This window comes from Sceloporus occidentalis, unplaced genomic scaffold (genome assembly GCF_023333645.1).
Source record: "Sceloporus occidentalis isolate IW3139 unplaced genomic scaffold, rSceOcc1.0.p SCAF_157, whole genome shotgun sequence".
In the NCBI taxonomy this organism is placed as follows: domain Eukaryota; kingdom Metazoa; phylum Chordata; class Lepidosauria; order Squamata; family Phrynosomatidae; genus Sceloporus; species Sceloporus occidentalis.
In genome coordinates this window covers 1,434,946-1,458,647 of record NW_028317137.1, presented here as the reverse complement: position 1 = coordinate 1,458,647, position 23,702 = coordinate 1,434,946, and the positions used below count along the sequence as shown (strand labels likewise).

Here is a 23,702-nt window from a genome sequence, read left to right as displayed (position 1 = left end):
CTATCTGTATGAACGGCCTGGCATCTGGTGTTTGTGTTGTTACATATTACACACACACGTGCCTCGGTGTATACTGCGGTCATCTTTGGGGGCACGAGCAGTTCCAAGCACATGGAACAAACAGATGGTGGTGCTTTCAGCGGCCTTCTTTGTTTCTCCTGCAGGTTGATGCTGGTGGAGGAGGAGATCAGGAAGGATCACACCCAAGAACCCATCGATATGAAGAGGAGACTTATCGAGGCTCAGGTGGAAATTACAATGTCATTGTGCCTTTCTGTGTCACATCGTCATCACACCCTGTCTCTGTCTCCCATCTTAGGTGAGAGTATGAGGGATAAGTATTGAGTCAAGGGATGTAAAAAAAAAAGCGGTTGCATGGAATTTGGGGTTTTATGATGTGCGTGATGTAGGGTCATCACTGGAAAGTATCTTCTACACAAAATATCGGAGCTGGCCCCTAGAGAATGTAAACAATCTAAATTCTATGTTTCTAAGAAATCTCACTGATTTATCTATACATTATCCAGGGTCAGCCAAGCCCTCCCTGCAGCAGAAGCTCACTTCATGTTGTATATAGTATAGTCAGCAAGAAGAAACTGCAGACTCTCCTGCAAACTTCAACGTTAGTGAATAAACCACAAAGAGTAGGAAAGGAAAACAAGGAGCAAGAGAGAAAGAGGCCACATAAATGGTGGCTGGCAGAAGGTCACAGAGGGAAATTGGTTATGCCAGAAAGATGTATCAAGGAATGAGAGAGAGTAGGAACCTTGCAGGAGCATGTGAAACATATAGAGAGTCAGTGCAGACGGCAAGGAAATAAGGATCGTAACCACATCACAGCCTTAATGTGGGCCACGTTTGAACGATGCATACTGCAGGGCTGTACTGATTACAGAATAATGTCTTTCACATGGGACCATTAAAAAGTGATGATCAGGGGAAACAGATTATAATAAGAATGAAGAGGGACAGCAATAAGAGGGAGAGGTTAGTAAGCAGAAGAGTAAGGTGGATTTAAGCATCGTCAAGGTAGGTAGGGAGCCCATTAAATCACCTACGTCTCGTCTGCATCATTACATTCCCATTGTGTTATAATGAGACTGGAGAGTTTATTGCGTAATATACATAGGAAGTTAAGGTTTAATGCTTTATGTAAAATGTTTGATATACATAGGGGGTTTAATGTATATTATGACATACATTATATAGATTATGATATTCACTACCGTTCAAAAGTTTCCATGGAAAACAAGGACATTTCTGGCTGTAGCATGATTGCCAAAACGGTTTAAACCTAAACTAGGATTAGCGAACACAACGTGCCATTGGAACACAGGAGTGATGGGAGTGATAAAGGGCCGTTGGAACACAGGAGTGATGGGAGTGATAAAGGGCCATTGGAACACAGGAGTGATGGGAGTGATAAAGGGCCTTTGAAACACAGGAGTGATGGGAGTGATAAAGGGCCATTGGAACACAGGAGTGATGGGAGTGATAAAGGGCCATTGGAACACAGGAGTGATGGGAGTGATAAAGGACCTCTGTATCCCTATGAAGATATTCCATTAAAAATCAGCCATTTCCGGCTACAATAGTCATTTTTAATATTAACTGGATTTCTTTTCTTTCAAGAACAAAGAAATTTCTAAGTGACCCCAAACATTTGAGCGGCAGTGTACATTAAAAGTTTCATGTATAACATGATTTTCATATTAGGTCCGGTTGGGGGCTTGAAGGCTGGCAATCAGTTACGCAGGGTATAATTAACTGAACAGAATTGCTTATCAGGTTTTGTGTTATGTTCCTTTAAGTATGGTTACGTTTTCCTTTACATCCAAATATTAGACGGGTTTTCCTTTTTATTTATTTTTTATATTGTTGCGTATATTTTTCTACGTACTATCATGAAACTTTAGTTACAGCAGCTTTACTAACTTACACTGTTAACTGACTCCTTTTTGTACAATGGAGAAGACCTCTTTTACGAATATTGAGTCCTGTTGGACTATAACTCATTCCATTGTCTTGGTAGTGATGATGGGAGTTGTATTGCAACCGCTTGGTTAATCCCCCAGTGGCAACCCAGACCCCACAGCCTAGTAGCTCCTAATCGCCGGTGATTAGACAGATGGCAGGTATACTGCTATGAACAACCACCTCTAATCACCTGTTGCCACCAGTGCATATGCGCTACTGGTCATATATTTTTTCCTATTAATGGGTAACTAATGTTTGCCTCCCACCAGGAAACCCTTTCCTGAGCCAATAAAGGTAGGCAATGGGGAGGAGGTAAGAAGGTATTGGGGTGACAGAGAGGAAGTTGGGGGTGATATTTTGCTCCCCCTGAAAAAAATCCCGCAATGTATATGGTTTTGGGTCAATTCTGTGAGATCCTGCTCTAGTGACTCAATTGGCTTCTGCCACAGTCACTCCTTAATGATGTCATCACCCCCATTGCATACAATAGTAGGTAAGATAAGACGTGGGAGGAAAATATTGAGTCATGCAAAGGGGGTAGCAATGTCCTGACAACACAAAAAACACAACCAATAACCATACCTGGCTGCCGTGTGAAGGTGGAAATGATACATTATGGGGATAACACTATGTCACTAGTCTGGACCAGATACTTTGCCGCATAAAGTAAAGACCTTATTGTAGAAATAGAAACATCTTATTGAGGCAGAACTCAACCAGTTACACGGAGTGCTAGGTCTCATACTGGTGGGCCAGTGTGGGCTCATGCCCTGATATCTGGCTCAGCTTGAAAGAACTTGGCCATGTCTAGCTTCAACCCACCACATCATATCCCAAGTTACTCCCAGTTCTCCCACCTTAATTTATACTTTGGTCAACATTTGCCCTATTTTTACCTTCCATAAGGTTTTGAAGACACCGTATATATATTTTTTTAAAGGCTGTTGCATCCAGTAGCCAGGAGGTTACTCCATGCACCCACCATCCACCCAACAGGCACTTGTCACTTAGGTCTAAGCTATCACGAGCCTTCAAGATCCCTACAATCAGGATCTCATACCCTTCTATTTTTTACACCCAAATGCATAGTTCTTAGTGTAGGGCTTATGTCTACTTAAAGAGAAGAAGGCTACCTGGGCATGTCTTGGTGCTTTAAATGACTCTGTCTACAATGTCTCATCACCAAGTACAGCCCTGGTCCCAGTGGACTCTTTCCACTTCAAGACGTCACATCCAGGGGCAACTTTCCAAGGTTTCCAGGGCAACACAGCATCTCACACATACCCACCCACACAGATACGGTGTTATCTGCGGGCCACTCCACGTCTCTGGTCTCATCTCATTCCCTGCTGTACAGCACTGCGGCACGCATTGTCACCTTATGGAAACGAATTCATGATAATTAGGTGGCGTGCGGACATTTGGGAGGATATCACATGTAGCCACTTGCTATCCAACTGGTGTGCGTTTGTTGTAAAAGAAGGAACAGGAGATTTCTCTCATGTCACTAGATTTGGAATATTTATAGTTTAAAAAACAACAGTGAAATCTAGTAGAATTTGTAAGGAACTCTGATGCTTGCCCCCTTATTTTGAGAGTTGTCTTCTGATATTTTGTCGGCAAGTCCAGGTAGAGGGAAGATAGTATCGGAACTTTTTCCCCCCAAAAAAGCTTTGAAAGGTGACATTCTTGTATTACCCCTAAAGTTCCACTGATAAACTTTCAGAACGGACAAAATTCTCTTCCAACTAGCCACCATTGCACCAGTCCTCTTCAGGCTTCACTAAGCCTTCTATAGGTCCCCTTGGCACTTTGGCCTAGATGGGAAAATAGTCACATTCCCATTAACCCAGGACTGAATATCTAGGAAGACGTTCCAGAGAAGAAATTGAAAAGGACATATGAGGAGGCAGTGAGAACATTGAGGTGGCACTAGTGATGATGAGAAATTCCTTTGGAGATACTTGATGTCCATGTGTATCCGGGTAATGGGGGTATTTTTGAATGTACAGATTCCGTACATGCCTAGTTATGTCTGAGGCCAGTCCTTGTGCCATCAACATGCAGAGCACAAGTTTATCCATCAGAATGATTAGGCAAGATGACCTGGCGACCACAAAGTGGTCCAGGATCTGCAGAGAATGTCCCTGTCCATTCTCAAAGTGCCGCAGTACATTCTTTTGGCCTTTCGTCTGTTCTCTCCTCTTCTTCTGTGGCTGCTTTCAGGTTTTACACTAGTATTTAGCTTCCTTTGTTCCTGGAGCTGCTTATCATTCTCAAACTCCAAGAATGGTAAAGGGGGAACCCATTTGTCCCTGGTGGCCTAACCGGGGACACCGATGATGACATCAGACACCCTTACAGGAAGTCGCGTATTGGCGATAATAATTGCACAATTTGCAGCGTTATTGGCAATGCGCACCCTCCGTACACAAAGGCGCTGCATGCGGCAACATTGCTGCAGTGTTCTGAGCTCCAGAAGGCTTCAGGTTCACGAGGGAAGACGCTGAAGAGTCCTAGAGGAAATAAAGAATTGACTTAAATATACGGTAGCTCTACCTTTAACGGGACAGAGACCGGTGAATGTTGCATAACGTTCAGCTGCTGAAGAAGGGCCTGATGACAGTGGCCCTGGGGCACCCGGCAGCAGCACAGATGTGTGGGCTGCTTGAGTCATGAGAAGAGGGGGCAGAATTCCCTCCAGGCTTTTTGGTGCCACCTGTTAGCCAGCAGCGCAGGGAGAGTGCCAGCTTGTGGTACGGCATGTAACGTAAGCAGAACATGCCTGGCTTATTAACACAAAATATTCCCACAAAGGATTACGGGAAACTTAAAAGTCCTTTGTGGCTCTGCGGGTAGAAGAGGTTTATGTGACTTGTAGTCCACTAGCAGGAGCCGCACATCTGACAGTAACTGCCCCATCCAGTGGGGGAAAATGAACAGAAACGAGGGTTAGGAGAAGAATGTTCTGCAGTCAGAAGGTTTACATTTATCACATTATCTAGGAAAGTTGCTCTTTGTTTGTTGATTTACTTTTTCTTTTACGTCATTTTATATAAATTGATATGACTCTATTAGCATTTTGTATATGTTATATATTGTTATGTGTGTTATATCAGCCTCATACCTGGGAACTCCCCAAGATGGCCCGTCTGAAACTACCCCCCTTCCTGCTCTTTAATGGGAGGGAGCAGCCATTGTACCCCTTGCTTTGCAAGTCAAGCACAATATGTCAAGGATGCCCACTAGGTGGCGCTAGCCCAATACATGTTATATAGGGGGTGGAAGAGGGCCGAACCAAATGTGACTCCCCACTCCCCAGGAGATCAAGGACTGCCCCAGAGGATCAGTAATCAACTGTGATTCCAGAGCCCATGGGGCAAACCCAGAGAGTTCCCAGGTATGATCCGCCTTACCATTTATCACATTAGGTACCATGTGCATACTCGTATATTATATGTCCACCAGCTATTTATTAAATGATTTATTGGTATTTCCCATTCACTGGGTGAGATAATGTAGGGTTAAAGAAAAATGTTACATCTTTTCTTCTCTCCCCTTGTACCCTCCGGTCTGATGACAAACTCTCCATTCTGCCACATTTGTGTGTATCTTATCCATTGCTAATGTGATGTGATGATTGCTACCCTTATCATTTCTTACCCCCTTGCCCCTCTTGTAATCTTCTTGTCAGTTTTTGTCCCCCCCCCACTAACCTTTCCAGTGCCAGAGGGGTGAGCAACACATTGCGTTCAGGTGCATTGAACACCCTTCTGGCAATCAGATGGTTTAATGTACGAATCCCACTTGCCACCTTGTCCCCCGTTTTCATTACCTGCATACCTTACTGAAGTGGGGAGGGGTGCTCTTCGGCTCTTGGAGGTGCCCCCCTATAACTAGGGGCCACTCATGCTTATGTCTCTGATGTATGCCCTGTGCTGACTTCATATCACAGAGTCTGTGTCACAGACCTGGCATCGGCGGATGCGGCTGATTGCCGAGGGAACTCCACCCAGAGCCAGAGATTACCCCTACACCACTATGCCCCAGCCCCACCGATTCTCTCGGCAGCACCTGCTGGAAACAGGTAAACAAGGACGAAAGACGGATAATTACCCGGCAGTGGGGAGGAATCACACGTCCATAATCTACCCTACACACAGACGCACGGCTGAGACCAGTTACCCCACACCATAAATACAGCCCCTGACACACCAACAGAGAGGTCTCTCTTCCAACAGAATGACCGCGATGTTGTGCAGTATTACCCCTAGATATACGGAAATAGTCCTCCCGTGGAATGTAATCGTTCCATTTCTATAAATTTATGCTGCATGGGGTCTCTGTGTTCTGTTTGCGTGTTTGCCTCCCGTGATAGTTAACATTCCTTTGTACGGTTTCTTGGTGTTAGTATGTAGTGCTATGTATATGTGTATGTATACTCTTAAATAGCTGTGTAGTTTTGCGAGTGAGTGTGAATTCTGTCTGTGTACTCTATATATATCTTGGTATAGATATATATATTCTATATAACAATTTACATCTGTACGTGACATTAGTAAGTAAGCTCTACCTCCATCTTTGCTCCTACAGGAGAAGAAGTTTCCCTCCGTGGGTTCAGCAGACCTGCGTCTGAGGCTGGCGAGTCCATGGAATGGGGCCCTTCCACCTCTGCCTCCTCGACTCCAAATCACAGAAAATGGAGACTTTCTAAACTCAAGTGACCATCACTAACCGGAGCTGAGGGGTCCATCCACGAGCCTGGGTGGGAGGAGGAGGGGAGATTGGGATTTCCCCACTGAGGCATCTGTCCACGAGCCTAATGGGTGGGGGGGCCGGGATCCTCCTGTCCAACCCTGACTCTGACCCCCTCCTTCTGTGCCGTCCAGACCTGCGGCCGACAATCTGTGTGACCCCCAAACACATGTGGGAAGTTGAGAGGAGAGAGAGAAGGGGACAGCGCACTGAACTATACCTAATGTAACCCCGAGCCCTACACCTGAGTTTACCTTGGTCTTCTCTGCTTATCCGTTTCTTTTTCCTCCACTCCAAACATTTGTTAATTTCCTCCAATCCCTTTGTCTCCCTGGCTTCCCTCTCCAAGCTCTCCGTCTCAGGTCCGAGGCCCTGGGATTCGCACTGACAGATCTGCACTGTAGGGGACACCCCCCAACTGTACCACACACATATTTCCACTTCTCACATCTCTCACCATCTTTTATTTATTATTCCTTTCTCATTTATCCTCCACCCAAAATCTCCCTCTACCAATATAATCAATTTTCTTTTACCTCTCCATATATCCTCACCCCCCCCATCCTCCCACTTTTCTGTTCTGTGTGACATGAGAAAAAAAAATTCACATGAGCCAACCAGCTGAGGCGACTCCTGTCACATGGGAAATAGGGAGAAGGCTTGGAAAGAGAGAATGAAAGGGCAAATGGAAGAAAATGTATGTACATACTAAAGAACACAAAAGAAATCATGGTAGAAAGGGTGCAGGAAAGAGTCGAACAAACCCCATTGCCCATAGTGTACGGAGAGGAAGGAAAGTGATTGTGTAAAAGCAAGAAATAAGGAACACAAGGTGTTTGGGGATCTAGAATGAAGCAGCTTGGTGGAGTGAGGGAATTCTATGGATCCAGAATGAAGCAGTTTGGTGGAGTGAGGGAATTCTATGGATCCAGAATGAAGCAGCTTGGTGGAGTGAGGGATATCTATGGATCCAGAATGAAGCAGCTTGGTGGAGTGAGGGATATCTATGGATCCAGAATGAAGCAGCTTGGTGGAGTAAGAGAAATTTAGGGGTCTCAAACAAAGCAGCTTGCTGGAGTGAAGAAAGAGTCCTAGTGAGGATAGTAAAGACGTATGGGGTTCTTGAATAAAGTAGCTTGTTGGTATCAAGAACGGTTGATATTTCCTGAACACGGCTGTTTTTGAGATCAGGGATTGAAGGCATTCTAATGGTTCCAGAAAGATGCAGCTTGTTGGAGCAAGAGATGCCGGTGGCTTCCAGGAGGAAGCCTCATGCAGGGGTTGGGGATGAATCCTTCCAGCTGGTTATACAGGTACATCGTACATTTTACCTCCTTACATGGGCAGCTGATCTGGGAGACTAAGGATCGCTCAGTTTGTATGATTATTATTATTATTGAACTTTATTTATTTCGCTAAACCTGTCAATCCACGTGGAGCCGAACGAGTGATGTCCTTCGCCCAAAGAGCTTACAATCTAACTCCGCTTCCTGTGACACGGGGAGATTACAAATACCTTGGCCTCAAAGGTCGCATGGAACTTGCGGTTGGATGGGGAGGGAGGCGGGAAGGGGGTAGTTCTACCCAAATCAGAGGTCGATGCCATAACCCGCAGGGCCCCTCTTCACCCTGGTGACAGGAGCTGCCTGCCCTGAAATGAATGTGTCAGTAAAGATATTCTGATTGTATTTGGTTCTTTTTGACGTTATGTGTAAATATAAAACATTTAAGAAAAAGAGAATTCGGAGTCCTTCTGTAACGCGGGAAATGGGCAAGTCATCGATGTTCCATTAACAACATGTCAGATAACACGGATAAGCGTGTTGGGACTATCTGTTCCTTGGATCTAGAGCATGTAACGAAACGTGCAACAACCTTTAACGTGACAGAACTTCCAGATTAATATAGCCACTTATTTCACACGAAGCATGCGCAATATAAGATAAATAGAACATAAATGAGAGATAATACACACGCCCTCGATAGATAACAGTTGACACTTTTGTGTATTACTAAAACACGCTGTTTTTCCTAAAGATTGCATGCGGTAGATCTGATGCGCAGTTCCACGGCCCGTGAGATAAAATTTAATGGAGCCTCCTGCTGGGTTTTAAAAGTTATTAAGACACTAAGATTTGTGGGTTGAACTTCCATTGACGTACATGTGCTGCAGTACCTTATACTGATTAAGGTTTGAGGATAACCCGATATGGATGTGTAAGTGTGTGTTAGTATGGATGTGTAAGTGTGTGTTAGTATGGATGTGTAAGTGTGTGTTAGTATGGATGTGTAAGTGTGTATTGATATGGATATGTAAGTGTGTATTGGTATGGATGTGTAAGTGTGTATTAGTATGGATGTGTAAGTGTGTATTGATATGGATGTGTAAGTGTGTGTTAGTATGGATGTGTAAGTGTGTATTGATACGGATGTGTAAGTGTGTGTTAGTATGGATGTGTAAGTGTGTGTTAGTATGGATATGTAAGTGTGTATTGATATGGATGTGTAAGTGTGTATTAGTATGGATGTGTAAGTGTGTATTGATATGGATGTGTAAGTGTGTATTAGTATGGATGTGTAAGTGTGTGTTAGTATGGATGTGTAAGTGTGTATTAGTATGGATGTGTAAGTGTGTGTTAGTATGGATGTGTAAGTGTGTATTAGTATGGATGTGTAAGTGTGTATTAGTATGGATGTGTAAGTGTGTGTTAGTATGGATGTGTAAGTGTGTGTTAGTATGGATGTGTAAGTGTGTATTGATATGGATATGTAAGTGTGTATTAGTATGGATGTGTAAGTGTGTGTTAGTATGGATGTGTAAGTGTGTGTTAGTATGGATGTGTAAGTGTGTGTTAGTATGGATGTGTAAGTGTGTATTGATATGGATATGTAAGTGTGTATTAGTATGGATGTGTAAGTGTGTGTTAGTATGGATGTGTAAGTGTGTGTTAGTATGGATGTGTAAGTGTGTATTAGTATGGATGTGTAAGTGTGTATTGATATGGATATGTAAGTGTGTATTAGTATGGATGTGTAAGTGTGTGTTAGTATGGATGTGTAAGTGTGTATTAGTATGGATGTGTAAGTGTGTATTGATATGGATGTGTAAGTGTGTATTAGTATGGATGTGTAAGTGTGTGTTAGTATGGATGTGTAACAGGAGTCTATAAGTGCTTGTTAGTTATTATGAGGAAGTGTAAGCATGTGTATGTGTGTAAGTGTGTGTTCATATGTGTGCCGGTTCATATGTTGCCGGGGCTGATGGGGCCATTTGGCTTTACTTGCATCCCCCGGGGGCAGAAGGTGCAAGGCTTAACCTGCCCACCACAGCACTCAGGTCTGTTCTGCAACAGGATTGCCTTTAGGGAGGGGCAAGAAGGACTCCAGCCCCAGGTCCCAAATTTAGGATGGGCCTGCAGTACTCCTGCTTAGCTGTCTTCCTCACACGCCACACTCCAGCGCTCCTCTTCTCTCACTGATGAAGAGATTGTGAGCATGAAGGAGACAAAAAGGGACCGCAATCCCCGAGGACAGCCCTGGAACGAGAGGAGAAAGGGGAGAGAGGAGAAAGGGTCCCACAGAGGGACGGACCCTCCTAAGGACAACCAGATGGAATGCATTATATTTACTCGGAGTTTATTTTGTGTTAATTGTGCACACATTTTGGGGCACATTACTTTATGATACAAAACCACCAGTCATTGAATATTGAATGCCCCCCCCCTTATCTCCTTTAATCCTTTTCATTTTATTTTTCTCACCGGAGAATCTTTGTGTTTAAGGTGATTGTATTTCTCAGCTGGAATGCTGGGGATATCAGTAACCGGGGGGTTAAGATCTTTTAATTAAGATCTTTTAATTATGCTAATTTTCAAAAGTACATCGAGATTGGGACACATTTTTCTTTGCAAACAGCTATTTGATGATTATTGTATAATGGTGGGGAGGGGAGCTGAACCAAAAGCCTGGTCAGAGCTTCAAATACAAACAAATACAAAAAGGCAGCACTCACCTCCCCACCACAGGTGCTCCATTTGTGAGGTCCTTGGAAACTATACATTGCAGGAGTGTCTGTGTTTAGGAAGGCCTTTTGGCTCCTGGTAAGCAATGTACTTGCAAAGATTTAGCTCCATATAAGCAGCAGTATTTAGGTCAGGACCCACCTACATTGGAATACTTTGGCGTAGTGGTGGGCTTAGCATAATATGGCCATATAATGTGACTAAAACTCCAATTTTGTCATCTTAGAAAGGTGTTTTTAAGTAGCTTTAACTACAGTCATGAGAGTTTATAATCTATTTGATGTGTGTGCGCTGATTTAGAGATTGTGTATGATTTTGGTCTTCAGCAGCACCCCCTTATAATTAATGCTAGTTCAGGTGAGTGCTTCCGTTTTGTATTTGTTTATATATATATATATATAATGTATATATATATATTGCTACACTTTCCTCTGCTGGGTCATGCTACAAATAAAATGTAAAACTGGATTAAAGATGCTGTTCCACTTAGACAAATCATTAATTGTGCTAAGCAGATCTGGCATTCTATTCCCCCCCCCCCCCCCCGAGGCTTCAAATAAAAACAACCCAAAAATGTATCAAAAGCCTTTTCAATTTCTATGGCAACAACCTGTTCCTGGGAAAAATGATGAATGAGGCAAAATGTTACATGATTTAATAGGTAATTATTTCTGGGAAAGGCTAGGGGACTGATAAGCATTGGGAATGCTACTTCTAAAGCTGCATTCAATTCAAGTTCTAATGTTTAGAATTAGTAGCATCAGATTATATATTATTACATCACAATACATTTTTAGAAATAACATTCCTTTTAAAACCATTCTAGTTTTTGAATAAAAAATGCAGCTGCATATTAGCCATGCTTTCTCGCTCTGTTATCTGAGCCCAGTCTACTTAACAAACACCCCGACTCCTTATCATACTGCCTGTGAGAAACAATAGAATGGCTCGGTCTTAATCACTCAAGCAATATATATATATATATATATAAATACATTTTTTTCATGGGACTTCTCCTTTAAGTTAAGTCAATGTCAGTGAATATGATCTTGTCGATTACTACAATATTTGGAGCCACACTGTATACCCTGAAATAATCCGGAGATCAAAGAAAAACATTTTCTTTCAAAATTTCGTAAGCGATGCGCATGCCCACCAAAAGAGCGTCATCATGCCGTTATTTTCTCCAGCCCCATCGCTTGTTACTGGTAAAAGGGAGCGTTTTGAGCTTTATTTTTTCTCTGTTTTAACTCATTATAGCATGAAATTATCTCTCTGCCGCTGGCTTTCATATGTATGAATTATAAACAAATCAGATCATAATTAGAATTCCTTTTAAATCAATGGAAAAGCTATTAGCTGTCAACGTAACAGTTTTCGTTTCATGTCCTGTTATGATAAAATTATTTCTTAACGCCTGTGGGAAATCTACAGGATTTTTTTTTTGGGGGGGGGGTTATTTTGCAGCCACCGTTAATAAGGGAGATAAAGCGAAAGAACTGGCTTGTTACCTCTATGACACCCATATACCTGACGAAGCGATACGCTCATTCATTTATCATGGAGCAGTTAGACACTCCAGCCATCATATGCACTTTTATATTACATTGCATATAATAGCTGAGAGGTCCCTTTAAATTTCTTGGATGTCACCCTTGTAAATACATAGAGGGATTCTGCGGAGGAGCAGGAGGTCCTTTTTTTTTTTTTAATATACACAAAACGACCAAAGGTATGTGGACACCTGACCATCACACCTATACGAGCTTGTTCGACATCCCATTCCAAAACCATGTACGTTATTACGGAGTTGACACAGTTGTAAAAATGTCTTTGAATGCTGTAGCGTTAAAATTATCCTTCACTGGGACTAAGGGGCCCAAACCCTGAAAAACAGCCCCTGACCATCACACCTATATGAGCTTGTTGGACTTCCCATTCCAAAGCTATGTGCCTTATTATGGAGTTGACACAGTTGTCTAAAATGTCTTGGTATGCTTTAGCATTAATATTACCCTTCACTGGAACTAAGGGGCTCAAACCCCGAAAAACAGCCCCAGACCATAACCCTTCCTCCACCAAACATTACAGTAGGCACCGTGCATCCTGGCAGGTGGCTTTCTTCTGGTAGGTAGCGTTCTCCTGGCTTCCACTGACCCCAGATTCGTCCATCACACTTTGTGAAAGTGAAGCGTGATTCATCACTCCAGAGAACATGTTTCTACTGCTTCAGAGCCCAGTGGCGGTGGGCTTTACACCACTCCAGCTGACGCCTGGCATTGTGCACAGTGACCTTCCGCTTGGGTGCAGCTGCTCAGCCATAGAAAACCTTTTCATGAAGTCTTAAAAAGAATTTGAATATTACGCATACACAAGTTTTATTCTAAGCAAAAAATGTTCAATGTAACACAAAGAACTAAACAGCACGGGCGATTCTGATAAAGTATAGTAATCGACGGAAATAACATACATAGCAATGAGGAGCTGTTGAGTATTGCACCCCTGCATACACACATCCAGCTGCAGGCTATGGGATTGTATGTCCCCAAACATTTTGATGAACCTATTCTTTTCTGACTCCTTATTGCCCTCCTTGGTAAACTCCTAATTAGTGAGGAAGATGCAGGATAGATAGATAGACAGACTAGATTGTAAGCTCCTTTGAGCCGGGCCCTCCTCAGCTGTTGTCTCTGTAAGTCAAACTGTTATGTTACATACTGCTCGCTACGTCCTGTCTACCCATTGTACAGCGCTACGGAATTTGATGGCGCTATATAAACAATAAATAATAGTAATAATATATGCACGGGATTGCAAGAGCAAGATCCTTCCATCTACAGCTGTTTGATCCTATAGCTTCTCAATGTACATAAGAGCAGTGCTGACCCCTGCAGGTAAATCTGAGGCATTGCATGTGTGCATTTTATATATTCATGTATATGTTTCCGTCTGATAGTAGATCTGTCACTTTTCCCAAATACTTCATTTTACAGTTTATTATAACAGATACAGTAAAGCCAACCTTATGTGTACCCCATGGGGCCGCTGTTCTTTCCTACCGGTGTGATTATTTGCAATGAGGTAAGGTCAGTGGCCTGAACGCCTTACTTACAAGCGATCTGTACCCGGAGCCTACCCTGGCTGGACGCGGCCAGGACTGCCCTGACGTCAGAGGGCCGTACCGCTGTCAGTGGGCTGGCCCGTTGATGTCGGAGGCGTTCCCGCTGGCATCACAGGAAACACCCCCATTTAAAAGAGACACCGCGCCCCCGAGGATCTGGGTGTTGAGTTCTCCGGGTCAAACCCCAAGAGTTCCCAGGTTTGCTCATTCAGGGTGCCATAAAGCGCCCCCGGGCTACACCCCGCCCCCCCATGTACCACCAAATGGGCAATTCCTATAAAAACGGGGATCCGAGGGACGCGCTTTGAATTTCCTCCATGACTTTTCACAAAGGACTTTTACATCTGGTGAGTCCCACAGAATTTTGTTTGTGTTTATTTTTATACTTTTTGTGTCTCTTTTACCGTTATTTTTTGTCTCTGTGACCCTTTTTGCTCACATTAAATATAGATTAATAATTTCTGTCTTTGTGCTCTGATTTTACATTCATAGATTTTGGGGATAGGCGGGTTTATCTCGTTACAATGTTTCTAATCTGCATTATACATTTTTTCTCTAGAATTCGAGTAATTCGGGGGGTTACCGAAGCCTCCTCAGGTATTTGTAAAACCTTTAATAGAAGTTGGTGGTGACAGCGAGTAACATTTGGGGTCGTGTCTGGGTTACGATGTAGGGGCTCCGGGCCCTGCGGGGAGAGTAAAGACTGAGTCTAAGGGATAGTTTTCACGCCCGTCACGGTAGGGTCACCCGGTAGTAGCCCCACGTCTGACACCTCCAACCTTCACGTCCTCGGAGATAATTACCTCAGGTCTCTCTCTTCGGCTGTCACCGGCTATATCTTGCCTTTGGGTTTTTAGGTCCCAAGTGCATTACTTTGCATTTTTCAACATTAAACTGCTGCCCCCCCCCTCCCCTCAACCATTCTTCATTTGACTTATTCCACCAGGAATGTCTTCCCAGGAGCAGACCTTTGTATAATCTGCTGGGGGTTATATCACTGTATACAGCGCTGGGTGGTTATATTACTGTATACAGCGCTGGGGGTTATTATTATTATATAAAGCACTTCGGGTTATTATATTCAGCGCGGGGGGATTATATTAATATATACAGCACTGGGGGATTATATTAATATATACAGAGCTGGGGTTATTGCAGTAGCGTACCTAGCGGGGGGCGGCGGTACACACCGGGTGCCGCTCATCAGAGGGGTGCCAACTTGCCGGCACCCCTCCAGAGATGGACAGTAATGTCCGCCGCTGGAGGAGAAGGCTCGCAAGGGAGCGGTATTAGAGGTCTTTAACAGACCTCCGGCTCCCTTGAGTGATTTTAAGCATGTTGAACCGGCTTAAAATCACTCAAAGGAGCCGGAGGTCTGTTAAAGACCTCCGATGCCGCTCCCTCGCGGCAACTGCTGCTGTGCGCCGGGGTTTGTTGTCAGATCCCGGCGCACAACACTGAAGCCGCGCCCAGCGCCGTCCGTGCACTCTGAACCGGAAGAACACAGAAGAAGAGGAGCGAAGAGGAAGAAAAGGAGCTGACTGCTGTAAGAAGAAAAGAGGAAAGGTAGGAAATCATTCAGTGAGAGTGGATTGGAATGTGTGGAATCTGTGGATTGGTAAGTGTGGATTGGTATGTGTGGAATCTGTGGATTGGTATGTGTGGATTGGTAAATGTGGATTGGTATGTGTGGAATCTGTGGAATGGTAAGTGTGGATTGGTATGTGTGGAATCTGTGGATTGGTAAATGTGGATTGGTATGTGTGGAATCTGTGGAATGGTATGTGTGGATTGGTAAGTGTGGGAGAGTGATGGGTGTTATGCTGTACCATTTCCAATGTCTTTTTCATTATATAATTATGCTCTAAAGTACATCATAACGCCTATCACTCTATACTGTTCCATACAGTGGCAGAGCAGGGAGACAGAGGCCTTGCACTCCCACCACAGGACTCCTTAAAGGTAAGTGAACTTCAAAGGGGGGAGGGGGTAGATAGGGAGAAGAGAGTGAGATGGGGGGATAGGGGGTAGATAGGGAGAAGGGAGTGAGAAGGGGTAGATAGGGCAGAAGGGGGTGAGAATGGGTAGATAGGGCAGAAAAAAAGGGGTAGCAAGAATATTGAAATAAAGAGAATGAGAGAGCGAAAATGAATGGATTAATGTGTGGATGAATTGTGTGAATGAGTGAGAGAATTAATGAATTTGTGAGAATGCATCAATGAATGTGTAAATAATTTGTGTGAAAGAATAAATGATTTTAGGTGCTGGTCAGGTTCTATGTGGGAAATGTGGACGCTGGTTTTTTTGGAGGGTTATTAAAGAAAGCACTATTATATGTTCAGTAAATGTTATTTAAACGTATTTATTTTACTTATAAGTTATTAATTTATTTTTTCAGATTTCTTGTTGTTTACAGTTGACATACAGTTTACAAATTGGTGCAATAAATATTCTTGCCAACATAATTTTGTAGATGTCTTTACATTTGGGGGGGTTGCCACTTACAGGATCCGCCCCGGGTGCCAAATACTCTAGGTACGCCCCTGGGTTATTGTTATATCCAGCCCCGTTAATGTGTTCGTCCACCTGCCGCTCTCCCATGGTTAGTCGCTGTTTGTCCTTGTGGCGGCTCGTCTGCTGTCTCTCATCCTCGCGTCTATTAGATGGCTTCCTACGGGTCAGTCTCCTCCGGTCCGCTGAGTGAGCCGCTTTCGGCCAGTTAAATATCGTTATCTTGTTTTCTTTTCCTCGGTTGCTCGCCCGGTTACTGTATCTCCGTCCTTGTTTCCCCCCCGCCGTTAGCCGCAGCGCTTCCCTGTGACGCGTTTCCGTGGGTTGGTCATGTTTGTCCCGTGTCGCGTTTCCCACGGTTACTTCCTGTTCGTCCCGCTGTCGTTTCCCAGGGTTTGGCCATGTTTGCCCCCGTGGCGGCTGCAGTCTCGGGCTGATTTATTCGGCGCTGCTGGGGATCAGGTAACAGAGAGAATAATGACGGCTCGGGGGGGTAGACTGAGGGCGAGTATACGCGGTACTCACACTATATATACACCTACCGGGGGTGGGGCCAGGGTATGGGGCTGTGGGCGTGTACCTCTGTGCATATATATATATATATATATATATATATATATATATATATATACACACACATCTATAGCTCTGTCACTTAATGGTTTTGTGTTAACCCTTTCAGTAAAGTTGCCACCTGGCCAGTCTTATACAAGACTGTATAAAACCCAAAATACCAATAATTACCACCTGGCCATTAAAAAAATGCATTAATATGGGCGTATTACAGGCTGCGTCCCTGCGTTCAGCTGCCATATGGATATTCGCAAAGAGCTGCGGGTTAAGCCCCCGAAGCATAAAATAATATTTGCTGACAGTATTTAAATATTTAAAACTAAACTGAACGGACGTGTCAGCCCCGCGGTGTCTGCACGCTGCCGGGGGCGCGTTTCCGGTCACACATCCCGTCTGATCGCAAGCTCCTGCGTAACGGTCTGAAATAAGTCACTGGGGGGGGGGTTGCATGCGAGCTTTGGAAACGTGGCCGTGTCATCGAGGCAAAGCTGGAATGGTCCAAGCAGCAGAGATGCTCTGTCGGTTGCTATGGTGATAACGCCACTTTTTCAGATTTGGGGCTAGAACGGGCGAGTTTGATATCGGGAATGTGAGCCGCCGTACCGCAGACTGTCGGCTTTGTGAAAGTTTTGTTCCTCCCGTGTTTATCTGTCTCATTTCTCTGTCTTTAGACGTTACCATGCCTGGCAGCGAGAGAGTGCGCTTAGACTTTCCGCATTACAGTTCCGTGCTGCTCGATACCCTCAACAAACAGCGCCTGGAGGGGAAATTCTGTGATCTTTCCGTCCAGGTTCAAGGACGCTTTTTCCGCGCTCACAAAACCGTCCTGGCCGCGTCGTCGCCGTACTTTCACGACAAGCTTCTCCTGAACGACACCAGCTGCTTGGTCCTCCCCAGCGTCATTCAGCCGGATGCCTTTGAGAACCTCTTACAGCTCATCTACTCCGGGAGGCTATGTCTGGACATGGAGTCTCTGCCTTCTCATCTGTTGGTAGCCAGCGGCCTCCAGATGTGGCAAGTGGTGGATCGATGTTCCGATCTCCTGAAGGAAAGAGAACTTCACCCGCCCCAGTCGTGGTCGAGCCGCGCCAGCGAGAGCCAGTCGCCCAGCAGCAGCTTCCAGCCTCCTAGGGATGATTTGCCCCCCGCGCCGCTATCACTGGGCTGCTCCGACGATGAAGAGGTGATAAAAGTAAGGGTCTCGGAGGAGGAGGAAGAGGAGGAGGAAGAGGAAGACAATCAAAGCGGAGAAAATGCCTTGGAAGAAGTTATCCCTGTTGGCTGCTCCTATTCCCTCCCTTCCTCTTCTTCTGCAGGTAGCCCTAAAATGTTCTACATCAAGCAGGAGCAGGTTGACGAGGACAGCCGCTTTTTGAAGGCTTTTGAGGTGGCAGAAATGCAGTCCGAGTACTCGTCCGACCTGAGCTTCGTCTTTCCCCCCACACCCTCGTCCTCCGACGTTTCTCTTTGCCTGCCGCGGAAACTGCACGGCGTCACCGAACCGCAGTCGTTCACTCTCTCCAAGCCTCTGGACCTCCATGGCAACGAGATCATTGCCCATGCCCTCCAAGCCCAGACCATCCATGCGCCCGTGAAGCTTGTGGCGGCTCCGGATGGAAAGAAATTCGGCTGTTTGTGCGGCAAGCGGTTTGCCGTGAAGCCGAAGCGGGATCGGCACATCATGCTTACCTTCAGTCTGCGTCCTTTCGGCTGCTCCGTCTGCAACAAAAAGTTCAAACTCAAACACCACCTAACGGAGCACATGAAGACCCACGGAGCCAACCTGTACTCCTGTGAAGACTGTGGCCGTAAGTTCAGGGTGGAGAGCTGCTTCCAGAAACATAAGGACGCTTGCAAGGGGCAGAGGTGGGCTGGGGCCTGTTGGACCTACAAATAGATATCGTTTTCCTAAATTGTGGAACTAGGACCCCTAACCCAGGATTGCCCACAAAGGTCCTTGTGATAGACTCTAGTTTGGACCATACCATAGCTTTTCTCCTGGACATCAACAAAACTTGTCAATAACCATAACCTCTCTAACAAGGATTCTAAAAGTAAAGACTTAATCACCTGTCCATGGGAATTGTGCTCAGAGACGGGGGGCAAAACTGGATGCCAGGGGGGCTTCTGCAGAGAGGAATACGGAGTCCTTCAAATCTCTTGGTGTGGTATGTTGGTCCAAATCAAAGACACTGTATCCCAGTTACAATTGGCTTCCATGGTGACTGCCGGGTTTATCAGTGGGACTGCAGCTTTTCCTAAAACCCTGCGGGGATGAATGCGTTAAAAAAAAAAAACATCTGAAAGAACTTTCAGTAAGGGGTTGTTGGTACTTTTTTTTTGTAAATATTTTCTTGCAAGCTTCCCGAAGCACGAAAGGGTTGAGGCATCTAACGGTCTCTGTAACTAAACTTTTACACGTATGCATCACGTATGTTTTGTGTGCGAGCGGAAACAAGTATAGAGCGGTTTGTCTTACAAAACGAGTTACAGTAGCGCTGAGTATCTGCAATAATGCTGTCTTTTTTTTTTTTTTTGTCTGTGTTGTAGGGGTGGGAGCCGCTATCTAGCGCTGTGTGCACAGCGGGGCCGTCTGGCAGGTGGACACGTTTCCCGGGATGGTTTTTACTAAACATTAGTTTTACAGTATTTTAAGAAAAATTGTCTTAGAAAAGTAAACATTGAATTTTTAAAAATTTGTTATTATTAACAAATCTCAGATACTGAGCACTTTGAAGGGGCCGTGGACTATTCGGAGCAGACTCCATGTCTCGGATCACCTTTATGCAAATAGAGAAATTTCCATGATGTTTGACAAAAACTCAAAGGCTAGGCGGCCACAGCTCTTAAAATCATGCCTCCCAACTGTCCTGCTCGGTGTGGGACATTCCTGAGAGCCCACAATCTCCCGGTTTCATTCTTTGGTGTCTGGGACACTGGAGAATGTGCGCACGCGCAGAATTATGCACATGCTCAGTAGCGCTGCCCGTTTGCGGTTGGGAAGTATGCAGAAATCCTTCCGCTGGCACCCAGCTCTCCGCTCTTATTTCCGTCACCACGAGTGTCCCCCCTCCCTACTTCTAAAAAAAAAAAAGAAAGAGGCTTCTAAATTCTTCCACCTGGTTTCTAACCCTGCAAATTGCAGCGGGGGTGGGGGGGGTAGTGGAAGATTTGTTCGTTTTGATAGTACACAAAATGGTTCACTTAATAGCAATGAGTTAATCAAGTTTTGTATTGTGGTCTGGCTCTATGCAGACTTCATCGGTGCACGAAATAAATATTGCTTGTTGCCATTCATTGTGTTTTTTCCTTATGTTCAGAAAGTTGTACCCATTTTGTAGTTGAACATGGAGAGAGCTGAGGGGGTGAGGATTAAGCGTTAGCCAAACTCGGTGAGGATGAGTTTCTCTGCGCTCCCCGCATCCGCGCATGTGCCTCACACGTTAAAATGTAACAGAGTGCACCTGGTGGCTGTTCATTGTCCTCCGTGCATTCATGCTAATTTCTTTAATAGGGATAATATTTCAAATATGCAAAAAAAATATAAAAAAATAGCTGAGTGCCCAACCTACAAAGCATGGGTCATTGGTTGAAGCCCAAGACATTGTTATTGCCATTCTTTTAGAAGGACATTTAACTAAATGCCCCATAAGCAGCAATGACTTCCACAAGCCTTGTCATAGGCCCTGGGGTCCAGGTACGGACACTTTGCCTGCACCGACCCAGTCCTGCCAACGCAGCAGGATTTACTAACGCCCTCGCGCTATTACAAAAGGTAGGACAAAAGCCGGGACTGGCTGTGCCTTGAGGACCGGGATGGAACCACTGGCCTTTCCCTTGTCGTCGGCATACCGGGGAATTTTCAGGCTACGTGGAGCCTCGTATGTGGGTGGGGCTAGTTACATATGTGGGCGAGGCTATCCCCAAGCCCATTAAATTGTATAGGAGTGGGTGGAGAATAACAGGGAAGTGGGTTTGCCAAATGCCGCTCCGGTAACCCAGAGATTTACAGCCGTGGCCCCGAGAAGCAGCTCTTCCCCGGACTCTCCTGACAAAACTCCAAGAGTTCCCGAGTAATCACACTCACTTTATACATCATTTAGTTTGCCAAAAGCTTCCTCTGCCATGCCTTCCCAGCTGCGCTTTTGACTGCTTTATTTCTCAGCCCGTATATGAATGGGTTTAACATTGGAGTGAGCAGCGTGTATCCTATTGTTGCTGCCCTCTCCCCCACCCCCGAGGAGCTGGCATAGGGACGGAAGTAAACAGACACAATTGTCCCGTAGAAGAGACACACGGTGGTCAGATGAGACGAGCACGTCGACAGGGCTTTTAATTGAGCACCTTTTGAACGCAACCGGACAAGGGCCACCACTATCTTTGTATAGGACATCGTGATACAAATAAACGGGATGCCAACCGATACCGCCCCTTCCGTCTGGATGAGCAAGAAGTTAATACTGGTGTCTGAACTGGAGATAGACAGGAGCTGAGAGATTTCACAGAAGAAATGGCTGATCTGCTTCACGCCATTGAACTCCAGAGCGGCGACCTTGATTGTGTGAAGAAGGGAGTGTGCGAAAGCTCCAACCCATGACGTGAACACCAGCGCAACGCACAAGCTAGACCTCATCCTCTTGGTATATTGCAGGGGGCTACAGATTGCCACGTAACGATCGTAGGCCATGACAGCTAAGAGGTTATTCTCCAGGTTTTCAAAGGTGATGAACCTAAACATTTGCGTGATGCATGCTGGGAAACTGAGGGACCGTGCGTCCGTCACGAATGATGATAACAGGGTGGGGATGGTGGACGAGGTGAAGCAGATGTCCACTAGCGAGAGGTTACCAAGGAAGTAGTACATGGGGGAATGGAGACGTTGGTCGAACACAACACAGGACAGAATAACAAGGTTCCCCAGGACGGTCAGCAGGTACATGATCAGGAAAATCAGAAACAGGTACAGCTGCATGAAAGGGAAATCGGAAAATCCCAGCAACGTGTAGCGAAGGGAAGAGTTTGAGAAGAACATCGCTGAAAGAACCGGAGAAAGAACGAGTATCGTGAATGAGGGGAAGACAGAGGGAACAGAACAAAGAACTGGTAGCAGACAGACGTTTTCGAGTTAGCCAGACCTGTGTGTAGCCAATGGGAGATGGCGTCTCTAACCTGACGGTCTCTTCTTGGTTACCTTTACCAAACATCTCCAGTAGTTATTATTTTCTTCTTTAATGTGTAAAATATATATATATATATATATATATATAGATCTTATTGCCAGCTATTTAATTTTTTTAAATACATTTTGTAAGCCACATGGAATGAACGCACTGGCTGAAAGCATCAGTGAATTTATTAGTAATAGAGATCACAGGAATACGTACGCTCTATACATTCAGAGACTTTAATTATAACTTAATTAGATCAAAGCCACCCCCTACCCTACATAGACAGCCTCTGCTTTCCTCTTCTAAGATGTAAAAAAAATGGTGTTAATTTCCTCTAATGTCATTTGTAATTATTTAAAAATTTTAATAAATTAAAAATCTTAAGATTTTTTATTTTATAATCTACTTAATATTTTTTTTTTATTTTTTTATTGTTAGGATACAAAAATATATCAAACATTTTAAATAATAATCTCACCTTTTTATTGCAATTTCCAAAAAAAATATTCACTAAAAACAGCAATTATAAAGGCATGTCTTATTTTTTTAGATAAAAAAATTGTTTGCAGAGAGTGTTGATCCAAGACATAGGGTAAAAGCATATGTACTAAGAGAAATTAATAAAAAGGATGAAAACACGAAAAAAATAAACACAAAGTAGAAAAACACAGTAAAGGCTGTGAGAGCGGAGCGAGCAGAACTGGAGTGACTCCCGAATGAGTCGGAGCCATGCGAGGAAAAATATTCAGAATAGCCTAGAAGTGTCTTGGAGGAAGAAACAAGAGTTTTACAGAGAGTTTAGGAGACGACTATCAAAAAAAAGAATACGTCGGAAGAATAAATAAACAGAGTCAGGTGTGATGGGCGATGAGATTCCAGATTTAAATGTCTTACTTGCCCTCGGAGAGCTCGATCCCAACAGATAAGACAAGATAATTAGGAGGAAGAGATGGCGAGCATCATGAGATTATACCTCCAGCGGCTCTGCCCTGGGCTCATGTGAGAGTCTCATTTAAGGATGATTCGGGTTAGAATGTGACGTTTCTGGATCGGTGGGGCGATTTTCGATGCAGATTTTCATCTTTGAAACCCAACAAGTCACATATATCTGCAGCTACAGCGGTCCAAGTATCTAAAGAAAATGTGTTTATTTAACTTAAATTTCAGCCCACTGGACCGAAATGACCAGTTCTTCTTCTGCTGGTCCTCCGTTTGCACGTGTCCTTCACACACAACACTTACTTGCATAGCTCCTAAGCAAAGCAAATATAAAGACACTGAATATAATAATAATAGATATAACGTGCACCCAGACAACAGATGGCGCTTTTTATTTTATCATTTTATTTCATTTATTTGGATAATAAACTCGATGCTCCCATAGTCTTCATATATTTTTCCCCCTTCAAATTATTATAAATTGGGGCTGCTTTCCAAGTCATTTTATGTTCCGAGTAACTCGTCGTACCTGCCGTATAAATGTAAAGCAAGCAGCCCAAATATGGTGTTAAAAGATGCTTTAACTTTCTTTTTGCTAGGTGAAAATGTCTTGTTAAATAATAGTAACAATAATAA

At 44.3% G+C, this 23,702-nt stretch overlaps 3 protein-coding genes across 5 annotated transcripts in view; 2 read left to right on the top strand and 1 right to left on the bottom strand.

The window, feature by feature from the left end:
• Positions 1–6,711, top strand: part of LOC149280379 (ras/Rap GTPase-activating protein SynGAP-like) — a 43,827-nt gene extending 37,116 nt beyond the window's left edge. For 2 of the 3 annotated variants that reach the window (XM_089500569.1, XM_089500568.1), the window contains exons 17-19: positions 165–246; positions 4,661–4,665; positions 6,577–6,613. In XM_089500569.1, coding sequence (XP_089356695.1) covers positions 165–246; positions 4,661–4,665; positions 6,577–6,613 — 124 coding nt within the window. Of the gene's footprint in view, positions 1–164; positions 247–4,660; positions 4,666–6,570 lie in introns of all 3 variants that reach the window. The other variant, XM_089500567.1, reaches the window with a different exon arrangement.
• A 10,927-nt stretch (positions 6,712–17,638) lies between these two features.
• LOC149280378 (zinc finger and BTB domain-containing protein 9-like) lies at positions 17,639–18,856 on the top strand. Its single transcript, XM_089500710.1, has one exon. It carries the CDS (start codon positions 17,639–17,641, stop codon positions 18,854–18,856), a length of 1,218 nt encoding a protein of 405 aa, XP_089356836.1.
• A 2,202-nt stretch (positions 18,857–21,058) lies between these two features.
• Positions 21,059–21,991, bottom strand: LOC149280377 (olfactory receptor 1f45-like). Its single transcript, XM_089500629.1, has one exon. It carries the CDS (start codon positions 21,989–21,991, stop codon positions 21,059–21,061), a length of 933 nt encoding a protein of 310 aa, XP_089356755.1.
• Positions 21,992–23,702: the final 1,711 nt, after the last annotated feature.